General features: G+C 26.7%; 1 protein-coding gene across 33 annotated transcripts in view; it reads left to right on the top strand.

Moving 5' to 3' along the window:
• The first annotated feature begins 3,433 nt into the window (after positions 1–3,433).
• The window catches only part of LOC122504029 (myosin heavy chain, muscle), a 45,821-nt gene continuing 28,693 nt past the window's right edge, over positions 3,434–20,561 (top strand). For 10 of the 33 annotated variants that reach the window (XM_043614884.1, XM_043614873.1, XM_043614888.1 and 7 more), the window contains exons 1-6: positions 3,434–3,770; positions 14,484–14,627; positions 15,850–16,006; positions 16,597–16,823; positions 16,914–16,977; positions 17,274–17,372. In XM_043614884.1, coding sequence (XP_043470819.1) covers positions 3,564–3,770; positions 14,484–14,627; positions 15,850–16,006; positions 16,597–16,823; positions 16,914–16,977; positions 17,274–17,372 — 898 coding nt within the window. In that variant the 5' untranslated portion in view covers positions 3,434–3,563. Of the gene's footprint in view, positions 3,771–14,278; positions 14,423–14,483; positions 14,628–15,849; positions 16,007–16,596; positions 16,824–16,913; positions 16,978–17,273; positions 17,373–17,782; positions 17,887–18,587; positions 18,692–20,561 lie in introns of all 33 variants that reach the window. The other 23 variants (XM_043614899.1, XM_043614878.1, XM_043614900.1 and 20 more) reach the window with 4 other exon arrangements.

Genomic DNA, 20,561 nt, shown 5'->3' with positions numbered 1-20,561 from the left:
TAATTATCAACTTCACGATTTTTTATTAATTTCATCTTTTTTTTATGCTTTCATAAATATTCAAATTTAGAATGTTATTAATTTTATGAGAATCATCAATTTTATCATAATAATTAATTTTACAATTTTCATCAATTTCGTCATAATCATCAATTTTACTATTTTCAATTATTTTATGATAAGAGACAATTTTTTGATTTACATCATTTTTAGCATAATTATTATCAATTTTATTATTTGCAATTTATCTTATGATAATCATCAGTTTTACAATTTTTGTCAATTTTATCATAATCATCAAATTTACGTTTTTTTCAACAATTTTATATTTGTTATCAATTATACAATTTTCATCAATTAATTGATTTTCATCAATTTTATAAGTTTATATTTTTACGATGTTTGCAAATTTGATGATTTTCATTAATTTTATGATACATTTTCTATTTACGTTTTTCATCATTTTCATAATAATCATCAATTTTGTTATAATCATCAATTTTACGACTTTCATAAAAAAATAATAATATAATGAAAAAATTTAATCACAAATAATGTCATAATAATCGTAAATTTGATGAAAATCGTAAAATTTACGATTATCATGATATTTATAAACTAAATAAATAAAAAGTTATTATTTTATTATGAATTCTACGATTTTCATGAATTTTATCATAATCATCAATTTCATGATTTTCATCAATTTATCATTATCATCAATTATACGACGATTATAAAATTATTATCATTATTTAATTATCAATATTATATTATTAATTCTACGATTTTTGTAAATTTGATGATTTTCATCAATATTATTATAATCATCAATTTTACAATTTTTACCAATTTTGCGACAATTATGATATTATTATTTTATTATTAATATTAATATATTAATATATTAATTATTAATATTAACCTTTAAAGTGCTATATGACGAAAAATCAAGCTCCATGCTACCCCCGGTCTGTCAGACCGCTATTCCCTTTTTTTACGGATTTTTAGTCATTTGTAATTTTCTAAAGACACTATTGTAAATATTTTTTACTTTTTAACATGAAAAAGTCATTTCTACATTAATTTGATTCAATTTTTTTTATTTTTACATATTTTACAATACAAAATTTAAAGAAAAAATTTTTTTGAAAAAGTTGTCACTTAATAGATTTTTAGAAAATATGAAGCTACTGAAAATCTCAAGTTCGTATCTTACTTTGAAAAAAGTTGCAAGCAAAGAAAATTTTTATAGCGGTCTGTCAGACCGGCATAGCACTTTAAAGGTTAATATATAATATAATAATTAATATATATAATAATATTAATATTAATATATTAATAGATAAATAAATATTATGTTTTCAATTCTACAATTTTTGTCTATTTTATGATAACTTTAATCTTCTTATTTTCATAAATTTTATCATAATCATCAATTTTACGATTATTATTATTATTATTATTATTATTATTATTATTATTATTATTATTATTATTATTATTATTATTATTATTATTATTATTATTATTACTATTATTATTTTATTAAAATTATATTATTTTTCAATATTAAATTATCAATTCTACAATTTTTGACAATTTTATAATTTTTATTAACTTTATGATATGAATTTTATGATTTTCATCAATTTTATGATTTTCATTAATTTTATGATATGAATTTTATGATTTTTATTAATTTTATGATATCCATTAATTTTATGACATCAATTTTATGATTTTCATTAATTTTATGATTTTCATCAATTTTAGGGTATCATCAATTTTATGATTTTGATCAATTTAATGATTTTCATGAATCTTATGATTATTATCACTTTAATGATTGTTGTTAATTTTGCAAATTTTTTAAATTTAATGATAATAATAATAATGAGTTATTTCTATTAATTAGAATAATTTTTTTTTAATATTATCAATCGTAATCACAATTCTCCTTCTTTCATGATAATCATTAATACTTATACTATTTTAATTAAAAATGATGACAATATTGTTGGTAATGATTAAAATTAAATGTATGATAATAATTATGAAAAAGATTTGCAATAATAATTATGATAATGATTATGATAAAGATTATGATAACAATTATTATTATAATAATGAACATGATAGAGATTATTATAATGATTATGTTAATGATTATGTTAACAATTATAATGAATATGATAAAGATTATGATAATGATTATGTTAATGATTATGTTAACAATTATAATGAATATGATGATGAATATGATAATTATTATGATTCTGATTATGATAATGATTATGTCAATGATTCTATTAATAATTATGATTGTGATGATGATTATAATAATTATTATGATAATGATTATGATAATTATTATGATAATGATTATGATAATTATTATGATAATGATTATGTTAATTATTATGATCATTATTATGTTAATTATTATGATTTTATCATTATGATACTGTATATGATAAGGATTATGCTAACAATTATAATGATTGTGATGATGATTATGATAATGATTATGTCAACAATTATAAGATTGTAATGATGATTATGATAATGATTATGTCAACAATTATAAGATTGTAATGATGATTATGATAATGATTATGTCAACAATTATAAGATTGTAATGATGATTATGATAATGATTATGTCAACAATTATAAGATTGTAATGATAATTATGATAATGTTTATGTCAATGATTATGTTAACAATTATAATTGTGATGATGATTATGATAATGATTATGATAATGATTATGTTAATTATTATGATAATGATTATGTTAACAATTATAATAATTGTGATGATGATTATGATAATTACTATAATTCTTATTATGATAATGATGATTATGTCAACTATTATAAGACTAATGATGATTATGATATTGATTATGATCATGATTATGATGAAATATGATGACAATAATTTCGACGAATGTTCTAAAAAAAATCTCTCCTAAATCTTAATTTTCCAAAAATAAAGAAATCCCCAAAAAATCTCCTGCAGCGAAGAATAACGTTGAGTTGGGGGGGGGGAGGGTAGAGTGGAAGGGAGAAAATGATGTGTTGAAGAAAAAGAACATAAAAGGTCGTGAAAGGGGGGATGAGTATTGGTGGCGTTTTCGGTACCTCGTTCTCCACGTTGCAACGCGACGTTGACCCCGACTAAAATACGTGAGAGCTTTTTCTAGAAGAGGGAGGGGGAATTAAAAGTGAATTTTGTCTACAGGGCCGCCCAGATCGTGCCGCCAGAAGTAGTCCGTCCGCCGCCGAAGCCAGAAGAAAAAAAAAAATAAATAAGAAGAGGAAGGAAAATTTTTGAAAAAGAAAGGAATACGCACGAAATTAGAAGAAAAATAAAACGACGACGACTACTTTGAAAAATAAAAAATTTTTTTTTTTATTTATTTACTTGAACGAGTAGAGGAAAAATAAAAATAAAAAAATAGGACCTTAATACAAAGTGTTAATAAAAAAAAGGAAAAATAATTTTTTGTGGGCAAACGAAAAAAATTGAGGAAGTGTAGAAAATAAAGAAGACAAGATGCCGAGGCCAGTAGTACAAGAAGGAGAGGATCCCGATCCAACTCCATATCTCTTCGTTTCACTTGAACAGAAGAGAATCGATCAAACTAAGCCTTATGATGCGAAAAAAGCTTGCTGGGTCCCCGATGAAAAGGAAGGATATCTTCTTGGTGAAATTAAAGCCACCAAGGGCGAATTGGTTTCCGTCACTTTGCCTGGCGGCGAGGTATGTAATATTTTTATTTTTCTTTTCGTAAAAAAATTTTTTTTTAAATTAATTTTCTTTAAATATTTTTTTTCAATTTCCATTTGCAAGAAAAGAAATTTTAACTCAAAGGGAAAAATTTTTATTTTACTATTTAAAAACTGTAAAAATATTTGCGGAATTTCTGTCTATTTTCTTTTTGTTTTCGTGGTAAATTTTACTGAATTTACTAATTTTGTTAAGTTTACTAATTATTTATTTATTAATTTATTAAATAAATAATTTTAGTAAATATTTTAATAAATATATTTTAGTAAATATTTTAGTTAATATTTTAGTAAATATTTTAGTTAATATTTTAGTAAATATTTTAGTTAATATTTTAGTAAATATTTTAGTAAATATTTTAGTAAAAATTTTAGTAAATATTTTAGTAAATATTTTAGTAAAAATTTTAGTAAATAATTTTTAGTAAATATTTTGGTAAACAGTTTTTAGTAAATATTTTAGTACATAATTTTCAGTAAAGATTTTAGTAAATATTTAGTAAATATTTTAATAAATATTTTAGTAAATATTTAGTAAATATTTTAATAAATATTTAAGTCAATATTTTAGTAAATATTTAAGTAAATATTTTAGAAAGTGTTTTAGTAAATAATAATTATTAGTAAATATTTTGATTAACAGTTTTTAGTAAATATTTTAGTAAATAATTTAGTACATAATTTTTAGCAAATATTGTAGGAAATACTTTTTGTAAAATTAAAAAAACATTTTTTTAGTTCAAGTTACTAATTTTAGTAAAATGTATAATTACTAAATAATTTAGTAAAATATATTTCAGTAAATTATTTATTAAAATTATTTTTAGTAAATAATTTAGAAAAATATATTTAGTAAATAAATTAGTAAAATATATTTAGTAAAAAATTTAGTTAAATATATTTAGTAAATAAATTAGTAAATTATATGTAGTAAATAATTTAGTAAAATATATTTAGAAAATAATTTAGTAAAATATATTCAGTAAATTATTTAGTAAAATTATTTTTAGTAAATAATTAAGTATATAATTTTTAATAAATATTATGGTAATTACATTTTTAAATATGCTAGTAAATACAGTTTATTAGATTTATTTTAGTAAATACATTTTATTAAACATTTTAGTAAACATTTTAGTAAACATTTTAGTAAACATTTTAGTAAATAATTTTTAGTAAATACCTTAGTAAATAAATTTTAGTTAAAAATTACAAATATCTAGTAAATTTTTACTAATTTTCCCCAAATCTTAAAAGAATTATTATTTTATTGTAATTTTTACTAATTTTCAATGAAAGATTCTTAGTGAAATTAAGAGAATTAGTTGCAAGTAAATTTTACTAATTTTTACTTAATCTCCCCCCCCCCCTCTCCCCTTCTTATAAATGAAAAAAGTAAAATTTATTTCGAAAATGCAGAGAAAAAAATGACATAGTAGGGCAAGAATTTCAATAAATTTCTCATTTTAATTATAAAAATTTATAAATATTTAAAATTTACTATTTTCCACAAATAGTATTACAGAATTATAAAATTTTTTTGTTTTTTAAAAAAATTCCAAATATTTAACTGTTTGAAAAATTACTGCTTTTTTAGTTGTATAAATTACTTTAATTTTTTTTTTAATTGTAAAATATTTTAATAATATTTAATCATCAAATTAAATAGAAAAGCAATAAAATTTTTTTCTAAATTTACTTTTGATTGTGTGCAAAATTTCATTTCTATTTTTTCATTCGAACCAAAATTTGTGAATGGAAATTAATTTTTTTTTATGCATTTAATTATAAAAGTCTGTTTTATTTTTCAAATTTGTAAACTTTTAATTGTGTTTATAATTTTTTTTGTTTATTATTATTATTATTATTATTATTATTATTATTATTATTATTATTATTATTATTTTTATTATTTTTATTATTTTTATTATTTTTATTATTTTTATTATTTTCATTTTTTTTATTATTTTTATTATTTTTATTATTTTTACTATTATATGTTATTATTTTTTGTTTATTATTTTTATTATTATGTATTATTATTGTTTAAAAACTATTTTTATTATTACTTGATTTGACAATATAGTTGTTAATTAATTTGAAAGAGGAAATAAATAATTGTTAAAGAGTGAACGATCCAAGCCGGAAGATATTTGAATAATTTGCGCGCACACTCTCTGATACGATTGTGCCAAGAAAGATTTCTCGAACCTTCTTGACTTGTTCTCTAGAGAAAAAAAAATTATTTTCTCAGTTCTTTTATTTTCTTTTGATAAATTAAATTTTTTCTATTATTAGCCGATAATCTATTTATTCATATTGTTAGAATTTTTTTCCGATATATTTTAATAATTTTTTTTTTTTTTTTTTTGACTCCTTGGTTAATTTTTTTGTTTTCGTTGATATTTCCAATCGTTTCTTTTACCAAACTGTTGAAAATTTGCCAATTTTGTTTGTTTTCCCCGCTTCGATTATTAGAATTCGAGAATCGAGTTACGCCACTTCCCATTGATCTCAAAGCTGAAAATTATTTTTTAATCCTTTCCCATTTTTTTTTCTTTTTGATATTTTTATTTTCTTTTTCGAATTTCAGTTACTTCTTATCTCACTCCATTTGGAAAATACTTTTCTTTAAAGTTCTCCCCGTTTATTTTCTTAGAATTCATTCTCTCCTCTTCCCTTTGTTTTCAAAGAAGAAAATTCTTCCTTTATTTTTGTTTTTTTATATTAGTTCTTATTGGATTATTTCTTCTTTTTTGAATTTTTAGTTGCTTCTTTACTCACTCCATCTAAAAACATATTAGTTAATTAATTTTCAAAAGTTTTTTTTCTAGAAATTACATTGCTCCACTTCCCTTTAATAGTCCCCCTCCTTCTACTTCTCCTCCATTGAAAAATTCCTTTTGTAATCAATTCTCCTCTGTCCATTTTATTGAAAACTTGTTTTTAGATTCTTCCTCTCAATTCTTTCTGCAGTCCCCCCCCCTTAAATTATTTCTTAAGACTATTCCTTCGCCATTACACTTTTCCTTTTTTCTTTTCAATTCTTTAAACCTATTACCTATTAAACTTCCCTTTATACCTATCGTCTCCTCCTTTGATCTCTTCGATTCTTCATCGCCAGCCTCCCTTAATAATTTTCCTACTCCTTTCTTTACTTTTTTTACTCCTTTTCTTTACACTTCACATTTTTCCCCTAAACTAAAAATAGTTAATTTTTGGAATTTAATAGTATTTTTCGATGGAGTAGACCAAGGAGAGTAAAGAACTCCAAGAATAGGAAAAAAAATCGAGGAAGAATTAAAATTAACCCCATTTTCAACCAATAGTTTTTTTAACATAATATAAAAAATCGTTACTTTAGCCAAATATTCCAAAGATAGTGAATGTAAAAAATAAATTTCGATGGAGTGACTCGAGGGAAAGTAAATAATTATTGAAAAAAGTTAAGACACGAAGTTACTACCCCAAAAAATCTTTAACGGAAGTCAGTGAATTAATATTCTAACCTAAAAATCAATAACTACTGAATTAATAAAATATTTTTCGATGCATTGACTCGAGGTGGAGTGAAAGTACCCAAAGAAATCGAAATCCTACTAAAGGCTAGAAAAGGGAAATCGAAAAATTAATTTCCTAACCTAAAAATTAGTAATTAGGGAACAGAAAGTTATTTCTTCGTCAAGTGACTATGGGAGCATTAGAATGACACAAAAAGAGTCCAAAAAAGTCGAGGAAGAATTAAAATTAATTCCATTTTTAATCGAATGATAGTTAACGGAAAGTCAAAAATCAATTTCCTAACCTAAAAATCAGTAATAACAGAATAGAAAATTTATTTTTTGGTTCAGTGATGCAAGAAGTAAAGAAACCTCCAAGAAAACTTGAGGAAGAATTAAAATTAACGCCAATTTTAATAAAACAATTGTTACCGGAAAATCGAAAATCAATTTTCTAACCTCAAAATCAGTAATTATGGAATTAAAAATTATTTTTTGCTCAAGTGACTCAAGGGGAAGAAAAGACATTCAAGAAAAGTCCAAAAATGTCGAGGAAGAATTAAAATTTACCCCATTTTTAATCAAACGGCAATTTAACGGAAAATCGAAAATCAATTTCCTAACCTAAAAATGAATAGTTACTGAAATAAAAATTTATTTTTGGATGGAGTGACCTGAGGAGAAGTAAAAAAAATCCTAAAAAGAAGGAAAACAAACCAAATTGTTAACAAAATTGTACATATTGTTCCCTTAACGAATAGTTAAAAACCAATTTCCTAACCTAAAAATCAGTAATTACGAAATAAAATATTTTTTTTGGTCGTGTGACTCAGGGAGTATTAGCACCTAAAAAAAATTCCAAAAAAGACGAGGAAGAGTGAAAATTAACCCCATTTTTAATCAAACGAAAGTTAACGGAAAATCGAAAATCTATTTTCTAACCTAAAAATCATTAATAACTGAAATAAAAATACATTTTTCAATGGAGTGGGTCAAGAAGGTATCAAAAAAATAAATTTCAAAAAATTTCGAGAATTCTAATTAAAAAAAAAAAAAAAGTTAAAATAGAAAAACAATGTTTTTTGAAGGACGTGTTTGGTGATTTCGTGTATAAAAAAAAATGAGCGGGTGTATGGTGATGAGGAGGAAGAGAAGAGAAGAGGGGGGGGGAATTATTTCAGGGACGGGAGACGCTGGCTAAAAGAGGAAAAACGTTTTAGCGATACAACACTAGGAGAATATGTGTGTGTTTATGTGTGCACTATATATATATTTAAGCTAAAAGGTAGGGTGACGCCGGGCGTTGGCGTAATCACCACCACCATACCGTATCGGGTCGCTCTGACTCTATTTCAAGAACAGAATAACACCTTCGGGACTCGCGACCCTCTATAACGCTGACCATACGTAGACACTGGCAAAAAAGGGTGGGAGAGTGGGGGGTGGAGAAAAATAAAAGAGAATCGCCTCCTCGCCCACTCCTTCATTCATGACCGCAAACTTCAACTGAAATTTAAAACCTCGCGCATTTACGGAAATGATCCATTTGACATAGATTCAATTTTTGAGACTCTTAACTCTTAATAAATAAACAAAAAGACTTTATTAATTTATTATTAAATTAAAGAATGAATAAATAAATATTTATGAATAAAAATACAAAAAATTTATAAAAAGAGGAAAAAAAAATCCTGCAGGTAGTTTTAAGAAAACTCTTAAAATCTTCCAGAAAAACTCTTAAAATTTTTTTTGAGGAAAACCTTTTGAATTATTCACGGGAAAACACTTTTTTATTTCAAAATTTCAAAAATATTAGTTAAACTCATAAGAGAATTGTAGCAAAACTCTTAATGGTTTTCTATATAGAAACTCATGGAAACTCTTAAAAAAAAATTCTGTCGAAACTCGTTTGTTATTATTTGTAATTTCAAAGTAAACTCTTGGTATTTTCGAAAAACTCATAGATTTATTCTATGGCGAAACTCATAAAATTATATTCTTGTAAAACTCATAAAATTTTATTCTTGTAAAACTAGTAAATTTTTAAAATCTTAGAAATTCTTAGGAATATTTTTAGATAAGTTCTTAATGATTTTCGAGAGTGAAACTCATAAAAGTTTCTTCTACAAAAACTCTTGTGACTTTCCAAGATAGACTTTTAAAATTTTTTTTAGAGAGACGCTTTTGTTTACTCTAAGTTTGAAAAAGCAAAAAAGTTTTTTTTACTGAAATCTTGAGTGTATTTTAGAAAAAATGGTTATCAATATGGTTATCTGTAGAAAACTCATAAAAGTTTTCATGTAAATCTCTTAAAAGTTAGTATTTTCAAGAAAAAAAATATTTTTTGTGGTAGAAATCAAGCAATTTTTGAAGCTTTTTATCTAAACTCTTAAAGTTTTCTAAAAAAAAAACTCTTAAACTTTTATAAGGAAACTCTTAAAAAGTTTTCTGGTAAAAAATTTAGAGTCGTTTTTTAATAAATCTCTTGAAAATTTTCATGGATAACAACTAAAAACTCTTCAATATTTTTTGCCAGAACTCATAAAACCACTTTTTTTTATAAAACTCATAAAATTTACTGCAAAAATCCGAAAAATTATTTTTAGAAATATTCGTTCTTTGTTTTGAATAATGAAACTCATAAATTTTCTAGCTAATTCTTAGAAAATTCTAGCAAAGCCTATAAATTAAAAATAAAACTCATGAAGCTTTGTAGATAAACTCTTTATATTTTTTCTGACAAACTCTTTATTAACCTTTTGTATAAAGAAACTCTTGGAGTTTTCTAATCAAACTCTTAAAATTTTTAAATTTAACTCTTACAGTTTTTTAACTAAACTCTTACAGTTTTCTAACTAAAATTTTAGATTTTTTCTAAGTTTTATACTTAAACTCATAAATTGTTTTAAATTTAACTCATAGATTTTTCTATCTTAACTCTCAGAGTTTTCTGACTAAACTCTTAAAGTTTTCTAACGAACGAGTTTCCTAACAAAACTCTAAGAGTTTTCCAAATAAAAAACTCTTAGAGATTTTCCAACAAAACTTTTAAGAGTTTTCTACTTGAACTCTTAGAATTTTCTAGTCAAGCTCTTAGAGTCTTTTTCGTCTCAAATTATTAACGGCTAATAATTAAAAATTCTTCCAGCGAAACTGGTTAAATATTTTTTTTTAGAAAAACTCTTAAAGTTTTCAAGAAGAACTCATAATTTTCCGGACAATACTTTTATTGAAAATTTATAGTCTTAATTTTCGTGGTTTATACAGTAAAACTCATAAAATAAATTTGCTAGCATAACTTTTATTCTCTATAATGAAACTCATAAAAAATTATTTTAAATTATTTTTTAACGAAACTCTTAGCTTTTTAATTAAATTCTACCATAAAGATACATGTGGTAACTGCTTAGATGCTGTCCTTCCGGTTTTGCATTCTTTTTAAAGCTGTGGCATTTCTACCACTATTTTATGAGTTCATGCGGCAAATTAGTCACGAACTAATAAAATTGTGATAGAAATGCCACGGTTTTTAAAAAAATGTACAAACCGTAAGGGGGACAGCATATAAGCAATTACCTGTACTTGAAATAAATTCATAGCTTTTTAGCTGAAAAATAATAAGAAATATTATTTTATTTTGTTTCTATTTTTCGTCAGTCTATTGCAACAATAGTAATAAATGGTTATTTTTAGTCGGAGCTGAAGAAGCAGAGAATTTTGTTGCGCGCATGCGCAAAACAAGTTGTGTTGGTTATATGGGATTGCGTAATGAGGTTCAGCAAACCCTCTTCTCATTTTTCGTCCTCTTCTTCTTCATCATTATCGTCTTCGTCACTGAAGCCCAAAACGCTATTGTTAGACGATCTAGCGACTTGAGTACCGGGGGCTTTAATAATAAAACTAAACGCCACGTTTCGAAACGCGGGTCATCGTAATTTTAGAACGGGCGAGCAGAGAAGTCGAAGAATGGGAGAAAGGGAACACATGATACTAGGAAGCGAGAGAGAAAGAGAAAGAGAGAAAAAAGAGAGAGAGAGAGAGAGAGAGAGAGCGTAAATACAAAAACGAAACTGTCTGATGCAATAGTGAGGGAGACATAAAATATTCTTCTTCTTCTTCTTCTTCGTTTTTCCCCCACCTTTTCCCTATTTAGCAAAACACATGTGGCTGTTTCGTAACTTGGGCGAATTCCATTTTCCCTTTAAACCTGTTGATATATATATACTCTTTTTTTTAACTTCTTTTTTGCGTAATTCCATATTGAAATACAATTAATGGTACTTTTACAATGCAATGCTAAATTTTTTAAAAATAAATTTAAAAAAAATAAACAAGTTTTATTAACCCCTTGTTGACTCTGGGACACATTTGTCCCACTTTTGAAAAATCTATGCTATTCTTATAAAAGTCAACCGTTTAATTTGCGATAAATTTCTTTCTATTCCGAATGGCCTGCGCTACAATTAAAAAAATAATAAATTATGTAGTATGATTATAATTATTATATAACCCTTTCGTGCCTCCGGGTCATATATGTCCCACTTTGAAAAATTAATACTATTCTTATAAAAGTCAACCAATTAATTTGCGGTAAATTTCTTTCTATTCCGCAAGGCCTGTGCTACAATTAAAAAAATAATAAATTACCTAGTACAATTATAATTATTATAAACAATACGTAAGAAAATATCGAAATCTAATTTTTCAAAATTTCTTCAAATTTCCTTAAAACTTCTTATTCAGAATTTTTTGGAGTCACTGATTACGAATTTAAAGTAAAATTCTCAAAATGGTGAACATTTTATTCTTCAAATCTGATCAATTTTGCTTGAAACATTGTTATTCGGGGGGTCTTCAGGGTCACAATTTTGAATTTTTTATATCTGACTTTAGATTCGTAATCAGCGACCCCGAAAACCCCGAGTAACAAGTTTTCTGTAAATTTGAGTAATTTTGTAAAAAATGTCCGACATATTGGATCCGCCATTTTGAATTTTCAAAATTTTGAAAACCTTTGGAAGCCCAGGGTTGAGACACTAAATACAGGAAAACAGTAAACTACTAGGAAAATATTTTTATTGAAAAAAGACTTTCGATATCTTGGTTGAAGAAATCGCAGGGGTTTGGACTCTAGAAAAAGAAAGAAATATTTCAGGGTTGGAATACTAATATACGGAAAAAACTAGATAATTATTTATTAATAAAAAGCAAAAGTTTTTAAATTATTAGTTTTAGAAAGCGCAGGACTGGGACACTATTTAGTAAAAGAAATAAATATGTCAGAGTTGGGACACTAAATACAGGGAAAAAAATAAAATACTAGAAAAATGGGACACTATGTAGAAAGAGAATGAAATATTTCAGGATTGGGACACTAAATAGAGGGAAAAATAAACTACCAGAAAATGGGACACTATTTAGAAAAAAATATATCAGAATTAGGACACTAAATAGAGGAAAAACATAAACAACTGGAAAATTATTTTTATTGAAGGAAAACTTTTGATTTATTTTTAGTAGAAAATGCAGGGTTAGGACACTAGAAAAAGAAAAAAATAATTATAGAGTTGGAATACTAAATACATAAAAATATAAACTAATAGAAAAATATTTTTAGTGAAGAAAACTTTCGAATTCTTGTTTGTAGAAGGCACAGGACTGGGACACTATTTAGAAAAAAAGAAAATTATTTCAGGGTTGGGACACTAAATACAGGGGAAAAAATATACTAGAAAAATATTTTTATTGAAGAAAAACTTTAGAATTCTTGTTTACATGAAATTCAAGGTTGGGACACTATTTAGAAAAGGGATTTCAGAGTTGGGACACTAATAAGAAAAAACAGAAATAAGTTTTATAATATTTTTAACGTCTTTAAATGAACATCCACCGATTTACAGTTAATGAGACAGAAAGCACATAGTTGGGACACTATTTAAAAGAGTATATCAGGGTTGGGACACTAAAAATGGAAAAGAAAGAAATAAAAAATATATTTTTAAAAGTCATAGAATATATAACTTTAGCATTTTGATTATTAGACAAGAAGAGCAGATTTGGGACACTATTTAGCGAAAGACGGCGATATTTCAGAGTTGGGACACTAATAAGAAAAAACGTTTTTGCTAATAAAATTAGTTTTTGCTAATATTTTAGCGTCTTTGAATGAAGATCCATCGATTTAATAAGACAGACATTAGTTAATAAGACAGAAAGTACAGAGTTGGGACACTATTTAAAAAAGGTATATCAGGGTTGGGACACTAAAAATAGAAAAGAAAGAAATAAAAAAAACTAGCAAATATTATTTAAAGCCTTAGAAAATATAACTTTTGAATTTTGATTATTAGACAAGAAGAACAGGGTTGGGACACTATTTAACGAAAAGAAATGATCTTTCAGGGTTGGGACACTAAATACAGAAGAAAAACTTAAATGTTAGAAGATATTTTTAAAAGAAGAATAATAATTTTTGAGTTATAGTTTTTGCGACGAAAGCTCAAGGCTGGAACACTATTTAGAAAGAGGTTAAGGGTTGGGACACTAAATACAAAAAAAACTAATGTAGTTTTAGATCAAAATTTTCACTGAAGAAATATTGAATCGCTAATTTTTAGTATGAAATTTGCAATTTTAGGTAAAATCGGTAATTTTTAGTATAAAATTCGCAACTTTTGGTAAAATTGGTACTTTTCGGTATAAAAATTCGCAAATTTCGGTAAAAAAGGGTAATTTCTGTATAAAACACGTAATTTTGCATTAAATACGTAGTTTTTGATTCAAAACGTATTTTTTAAAATTAATACTTGTATTCGAAGCTAAAAAGTCAAAGGAAGAGAAATTTGAGTAATTTGACTAAATACTATAAAATTTTCACCTGAATAAATAAAGTTAACAAAACAAACAAACAATATATAAAACAAACTGAAAGAAAAGAAACTAAAAAAATTGTATTTAAACTTTTTTTTGTAAAAATATTTAGTTTAGAAACTTCAAAAAGGATCAATTGTCACAAGTGAATCCGCCAAAATTTGAAAAATCTGAGGACTTGGCACATTTGACATATTTAAATGAGGCGTCTGTTTTGCACAATTTGAAGCAACGCTATTACAGCAAAATGATTTATGTGAGTTGAAAAATTTTTTCACAATAAAAATTAATTTTTTTTTCTCTCTCTTAAAATTTAGACCAAGGATTACAAGAAGGATCTATTGCAACAAGTGAATCCTCCCAAGTATGAAAAAGCGGAGGATATGTCCAATTTGACTTACCTCAACGATGCCTCAGTATTGCACAACTTGAAACAACGTTACTACTTTAAGCTTATCTACGTAAGATTTCTCATTTTAGAGGATGGATCGTCAAAATCAATTTTTCCTCGTTGTTGTTGTTGTTGTTGTTATTTTTCAAAATTCAAAATTCTCCTTCCTAGGGGAAGATGTTCGATAAAAGTACTTTTACGTACTCGATCATCACTTTTTTCTCTGTTCGTTTCAAGAAAAAAAAATGTTTAAAAAAAAGTTCTTCAACACTTTTTTAAAAGTATTTATCTTCTTGAAACTATTTTTGAAATTATTTTTGAAAATGTTTTTGAAATTATTTTTGAAATTATTTTTGAAAATATTTTTGAAATTATTTTAAAAATTATTACTAATTTGAAACGAGCAAAGAAAAAAAATTTTCGGCATGAGAAATTTTCAGCATCCATTTGTTATTTTTCTAGACTGAGGTGTTGGGATAGCAGACCTGTCCAACTATCTCGTGTGACTACAAATTGTTTTTTTTATTTATTGGTTTATACACCTGTCTTCAGCCTTACATACTTGGCTATACAAGTGTTTTTACATTTTATAATTATCAAGAAGGATTTTTTTTATCAAAAACAGATTAGAAAATTATTTAAAGATAGACTTCAAAACTAGAGGGTATTTTTGAACCGCGGGGAAAAATTTAAATAACTGTCATTATTTTAGAAATTTTTGAATTTTTTTTTTGGGTATTTTTGAACTTCAGGGGAAATTTAACCTATTGTAATTTTTTTAAAGAATTTTTTGGGTATTTTTTGGTTAATAACTGAAAAAGAAACAAATTTAGAGGTAATTTATTACCCTGAATTCTTCCCCTTGTTTCGAAAAATAGAAACAAAATTTTTTAGCATCACGTTAAAAAAAATAAAAATCTAAAGATAAATTAAAAAAAAATCCTTCTTAAAACTCATATTATTATTGTTTTGTGTGCTTATAATGAAACTTTGTTTTAACGGCGAAAACTCGTAAAGAACACGAGTATCTTCGACCAAAAAAAATTTTTAATTTTCCATTTATGTTGAAAAAAAAATTTTAATGAAGAGAAAAATACAAAAATCAAATAAAAAGAAACAATTTTTACGTTTTTTTTTATTGTATTTCTTTTTTCTTCAATAAAATTTTCTCCTAAACGAAGAGTTGCAGACCGACTCTCGTTGTTTTTGTTGATATTGATTTTTATTGTTGTAATTCTGTTAAATTGAAAATTAAGTTAAAAAAAATTGATTTTAATGAATAAATTTTATAGACCTACTCGGGCCTGTTTTGTGTGGCTATCAATCCCTACAAGAGATTCCCAGTCTACACAGGACGTTGTGCCAAGATGTATCGTGGCAAGAGGCGTAGCGAAGTGCCACCTCATATTTTCGCCATTTCTGATGGTGCCTATGTCAACATGTTGACAAGTAAGTTCTACGTTTTAAAAAAAAAATTTTTTAACGAACAAAAAAAATTTTAAAATCTGGTATCAGATTTACAAAATTCAAAATGGCGGCCATTAAACACCAGATTCGTAATCAGCGACCTCGAAAACCTCCGAATAATGAATTTCATCCAAATCCAAGCAATTTTTAAATTTTGTCCGACATATTGGATCCGCCATTTTGAATTTTGAAAATCTGACGCCAGATTCGTAATCAGCGACCCCAAAAACCCCCGAGTGATGAATTTCATCCAAATCCAAACAATTTTTTATTTTTGTCCGCCATATTGGATCCGCCATTTTGAATTTTTGAAAACCGACCTCAGATTCATGTTCAGCGACCCCAAAAACCCCCGAGTGATGAATTTCATCCAAATCCAATCAATTTTAAATTTTTTTTGTCTGCCATATTGGATCCGCCATTTTGAATTTTAGAAATCTGACACCAGATTCGTGATCCGCGACCCCAGAAACCCCCGAGTAACGAATTTCATCCAAATCCAAAGAATTTTTTATTTTTGTCCTAAAGTCATTAATGAAAAAATAAAAAAAAAAATTATTTAATGTTCACAGACAGCGAAAATCAGTCTATGTTGATCACTGGAGAGTCCGGAGCAGGAAAGACTGAGAACACGAAGAAGGTAATTGCGTACTTCGCCACCGTCGGCGCGTCAACGAAGAAAGCTGATGAATCAACTCAGAAAAAGGGCTCCCTTGAGGATCAGGTCGTTCAGACAAATCCCGTACTTGAAGCCTTTGGTAACGCCAAGACTGTGCGTAACGATAACTCGTCTCGTTTCGTAAGTACAAAAAAAAAATTCTTATATCTTCATTTTTCTCTCGATCAAATATTTTCTAGATCTATAATTTTATTTTTCTACTTTGACTAGGGTAAATTCATTCGTATTCACTTTGGTCCTTCTGGAAAATTGGCTGGTGCCGACATTGAAACATGTAAGTTTTTTTTTTAATTTTCGTTTTTTTTGTGGAAGAGCATTCTATTTGGTGTTCTTTCTTCATCTATTGAATGAAGAAAGAGGACTTACCTTTCTTCATCTTTGTTTTAAGAAAGGTGAGTCTTCTTTCTTCATTCATTGGATGAAGAAAGAAGACTCACCTCTTTCTTCATTAATTGGATGAAGAAAGAGGACTCACCTTTCTTCAACCAATGGAGCAGAAAAAAAAGTTGTTTATCATAAAAAATTAATTAACCCTTGCCCAATTATCACAAACATCTAATTTTCTTTCAGATCTATTGGAGAAAGCTCGTGTAATTTCCCAACAAACCCTCGAGCGGTCCTACCACATCTTCTACCAGATTATGTCCGGATCAGTTAAAGGCCTCAAGGGTAAGACAGCATCTCAAAAAATATAAACAATAGAAATATTTTTCGTTAAACTGAATTTTTACAATTGACAATAATTCTAACAGTAATATGAAAAAAAAAATAATTATTAATTTTTTCCATATCACTGTGAAAGTTTCGTCTTGTATTCTTTCAATTTTAACGAAACCTAACGTATCATCAACTATTTTTCCTAAGTTTAGAAATTCATTTTTTTTTCATCGAAAAGTGAAGATCTAAAATCACATCTCACTTTTTTTATAACCATATTCCTGAACAGGTATTTAGGATTCAAGATAAAAAAAAATTGTTCAAGATGATGACGACTCATTCCTCGAGAGGACAACTTCTTCTCTCTTTATTATTTTGTCTTCCTTTTTTTCTCGTTAAACTTTAATTCCTTTCGTATACAGAAATGTGCTGTCTCACAAACAACATCCAGGACTACTACTTTGTCTCTCAGGGAAAAACGACTATTCCCAACGTAGACGACGGAGAGGAATTGCAGTTGACCGACGTAAGAAACAACGCCGAACGGATCGTGCGGAATTGTTTCCCTCCTAAACAAAACAAAAAATTCTTTTGCAAATTGAATTTTTCTTCTTTCGTTGATTTAGAAAATAATACTTTTAAAAACTAAAAGTTTGCTTTGCAATCTGTTCTGTTCGGAGAAAATGAAATTATCTCTGTAACTAACAGTTGTTTTTTGTTCCCCTGGAAAAGTTTACATCCTTTGGGGATCCCTTCCTTGAAAAATCAAAAAAAAATTTGAATATTGTAAACAGCTTTTTGAATTTTGAAAAAAAGCTTTATTTTCCTAAAAGGATGTAAGCTTTGCTATTGTAGAATTAGTATAGTTAGATGAGAGACCAATGGCAAATGGAACTGAGCCCAAAAGGAGCAGACGGTACTTATTGACTTATTCACCGTCAATCAACACCCTTGACAGAGGGACGTCTCCACTTTTATTTTGCTGTAGAAAATTTCCTTAAAAAAACACCAAAAAATCTGGGAGTTGAAAACAGTGAACAAAAAAAACAATGTTCACTGTTTCTCCATAAACCATTCATCGACAAAATGGCAAAAAATCAAACTTTCCTCAAAAACCCCCCCAAAAAAACGATGGACTCGTAAAATTACCAAAAACCACAAGGAACAATGGTATGGTTTCACTGACCCGCATGTTGTTTTTTTTCTTTTCATTTTTGGTCTCTGCAGAGATGTGTTTGCTGTCCAACAACATTCGTGACTACTACTTTGTGTCACAAGGAAAAACCACTATTCCTGGTCTTGATGATGGCGAGGAACTTACTGTTACCGACGTAAGTGCATGCTTTCGTGTATATGGTGGAGTCTGATTCTAGTTTTTTTTTTTGAAATCTTCTTAAAAGCTCCACTAATGTTGACAGAAATATTGTCAACAGTTGCACTATTGTTCGCCTTTTTGTATATTCGCTTCTAAGTATATTTCTATTTTATATCTGTTGTTTGTCTGAACAATGTTGCCGCCATTCTTTCTTATACTTTCTCTACGTCTCCATTTTTATCTCTTTTCTATTTCTTTCTACTTTTCTACTTATACTACAAATACCGAAATTTACTACAACTTTAGTTTTTGCTGATGCAAATTTTTTTATCTACTGCTACCGAACATTGTATGCTGCAACTTGATCTGTAATTTTATCTACAGCTACAACTAGATCTTTAACTTGATCTACTGCTACAACTAGAAACGTAATTTTCTCTATTGCTACAATTACAACTACTACAACTTTATCTACTGCTACAACTTTATCTGTATCTTTATCTACTGCTACAACTTTAGCTGTATCTTTATCTACTGCTAGAACTTTATTTGTAACTTTATCTACTGCTAGAACTTTATCTGTATCTTTATCTACTGCTACATCTTTATCTGTATCTTTATCTACTACTAAAACTTAATCTCTATCTTTCTCAACAGTCACAACATTGTCTACATCATCATCATCCACACCCACAACAACATTAAACTATTTTTTAAAAAACTGTACTGGAATATTTAAATAGTGCTAACGATTTTTATTCAGCATCATCCATTGATAGAACAGAAAGGCAAACATCTGCTGCTGCAATACTGATTTTATCTTCATCCACTGCTAAAATAGGAAAATGATCATCTAGTACTGCTGAAATATTGACTTTGACTTTATCCACTGCTAGAACAAGAATAAATTTACAAATGTTGTCTATTGCTACATTACTGATAAAACCAGAACAGAATCATCATTTCTTGATAAAACCAGAACAATATCATCATTTCTTGATAAAACCAGAACAAAATCATCATTTCTTGATAAAACCAGAACTGTACTGACGAAACAACACCAAAATCCTTAAATACTGCTACAACTAGATGGAAAACTTTGAATAATTCAATAATAACTGGATCAGTAGCTAAAACTAGAAACAACACCAAAATCCTTAAATACTGCTACAACTAGATGAAAAACTTTGAATACTTTAATAATAACTGGATCACCAGCTAAAACTAGAATGAAAATATCATCTACTGGTGCAACTAGATGAAAACTATTAAATACTGCAACAACTCTTAATGTACTATTGTCTACTGATGAAACTACAATAGAAACATTAATTACTACTGCAACTAGATGGAAAATCTTAAATGCTACAACAACTCTTACTGTATCATTATCGTACTAATTAAACTACAATGAGAGCATCATCTTCTGCTGCATCTAGATGGAAGTTCTCAAATGCTGCAGCAATTTTTACTTTATCATTATCTACTGATAAAACTAAAACAAAAGCATCATCTAATATTGCAAGTAGTTCGAAATATTTAAATATTGCAACAACTCTTCAGGAATCATTATCTACTGACAAAACTAAAACAGAAGCATCATTGACTGCTGCAACTACGTAAAAATAATCAAAGTAACATCCACTGTCAGAACTACAACAAAATTAACAATTACTGCAACAACTAGATGCCAATCTTTTAATACTACAACAACTCGATACCAATCTTTAAATACTACAACAACTCGATACCAATCTTTAAATACTGCAACAACTCTTACGGTATCTTTATCTGATAAATTTAGAGCAAAACTATCATTTGCCGATAAAAGTAGAAAAAAATTATTAATTACAACTGCAACTTCATTGAAATCTCTAAATACTGGA

Source organism: Leptopilina heterotoma, unplaced genomic scaffold (genome assembly GCF_015476425.1).
Source record: "Leptopilina heterotoma isolate Lh14 unplaced genomic scaffold, ASM1547642v1 Lhet_275, whole genome shotgun sequence".
Lineage (NCBI taxonomy): Eukaryota > Metazoa > Arthropoda > Insecta > Hymenoptera > Figitidae > Leptopilina > Leptopilina heterotoma.
This window is presented reverse-complemented; position numbering and strand designations above follow the sequence as displayed.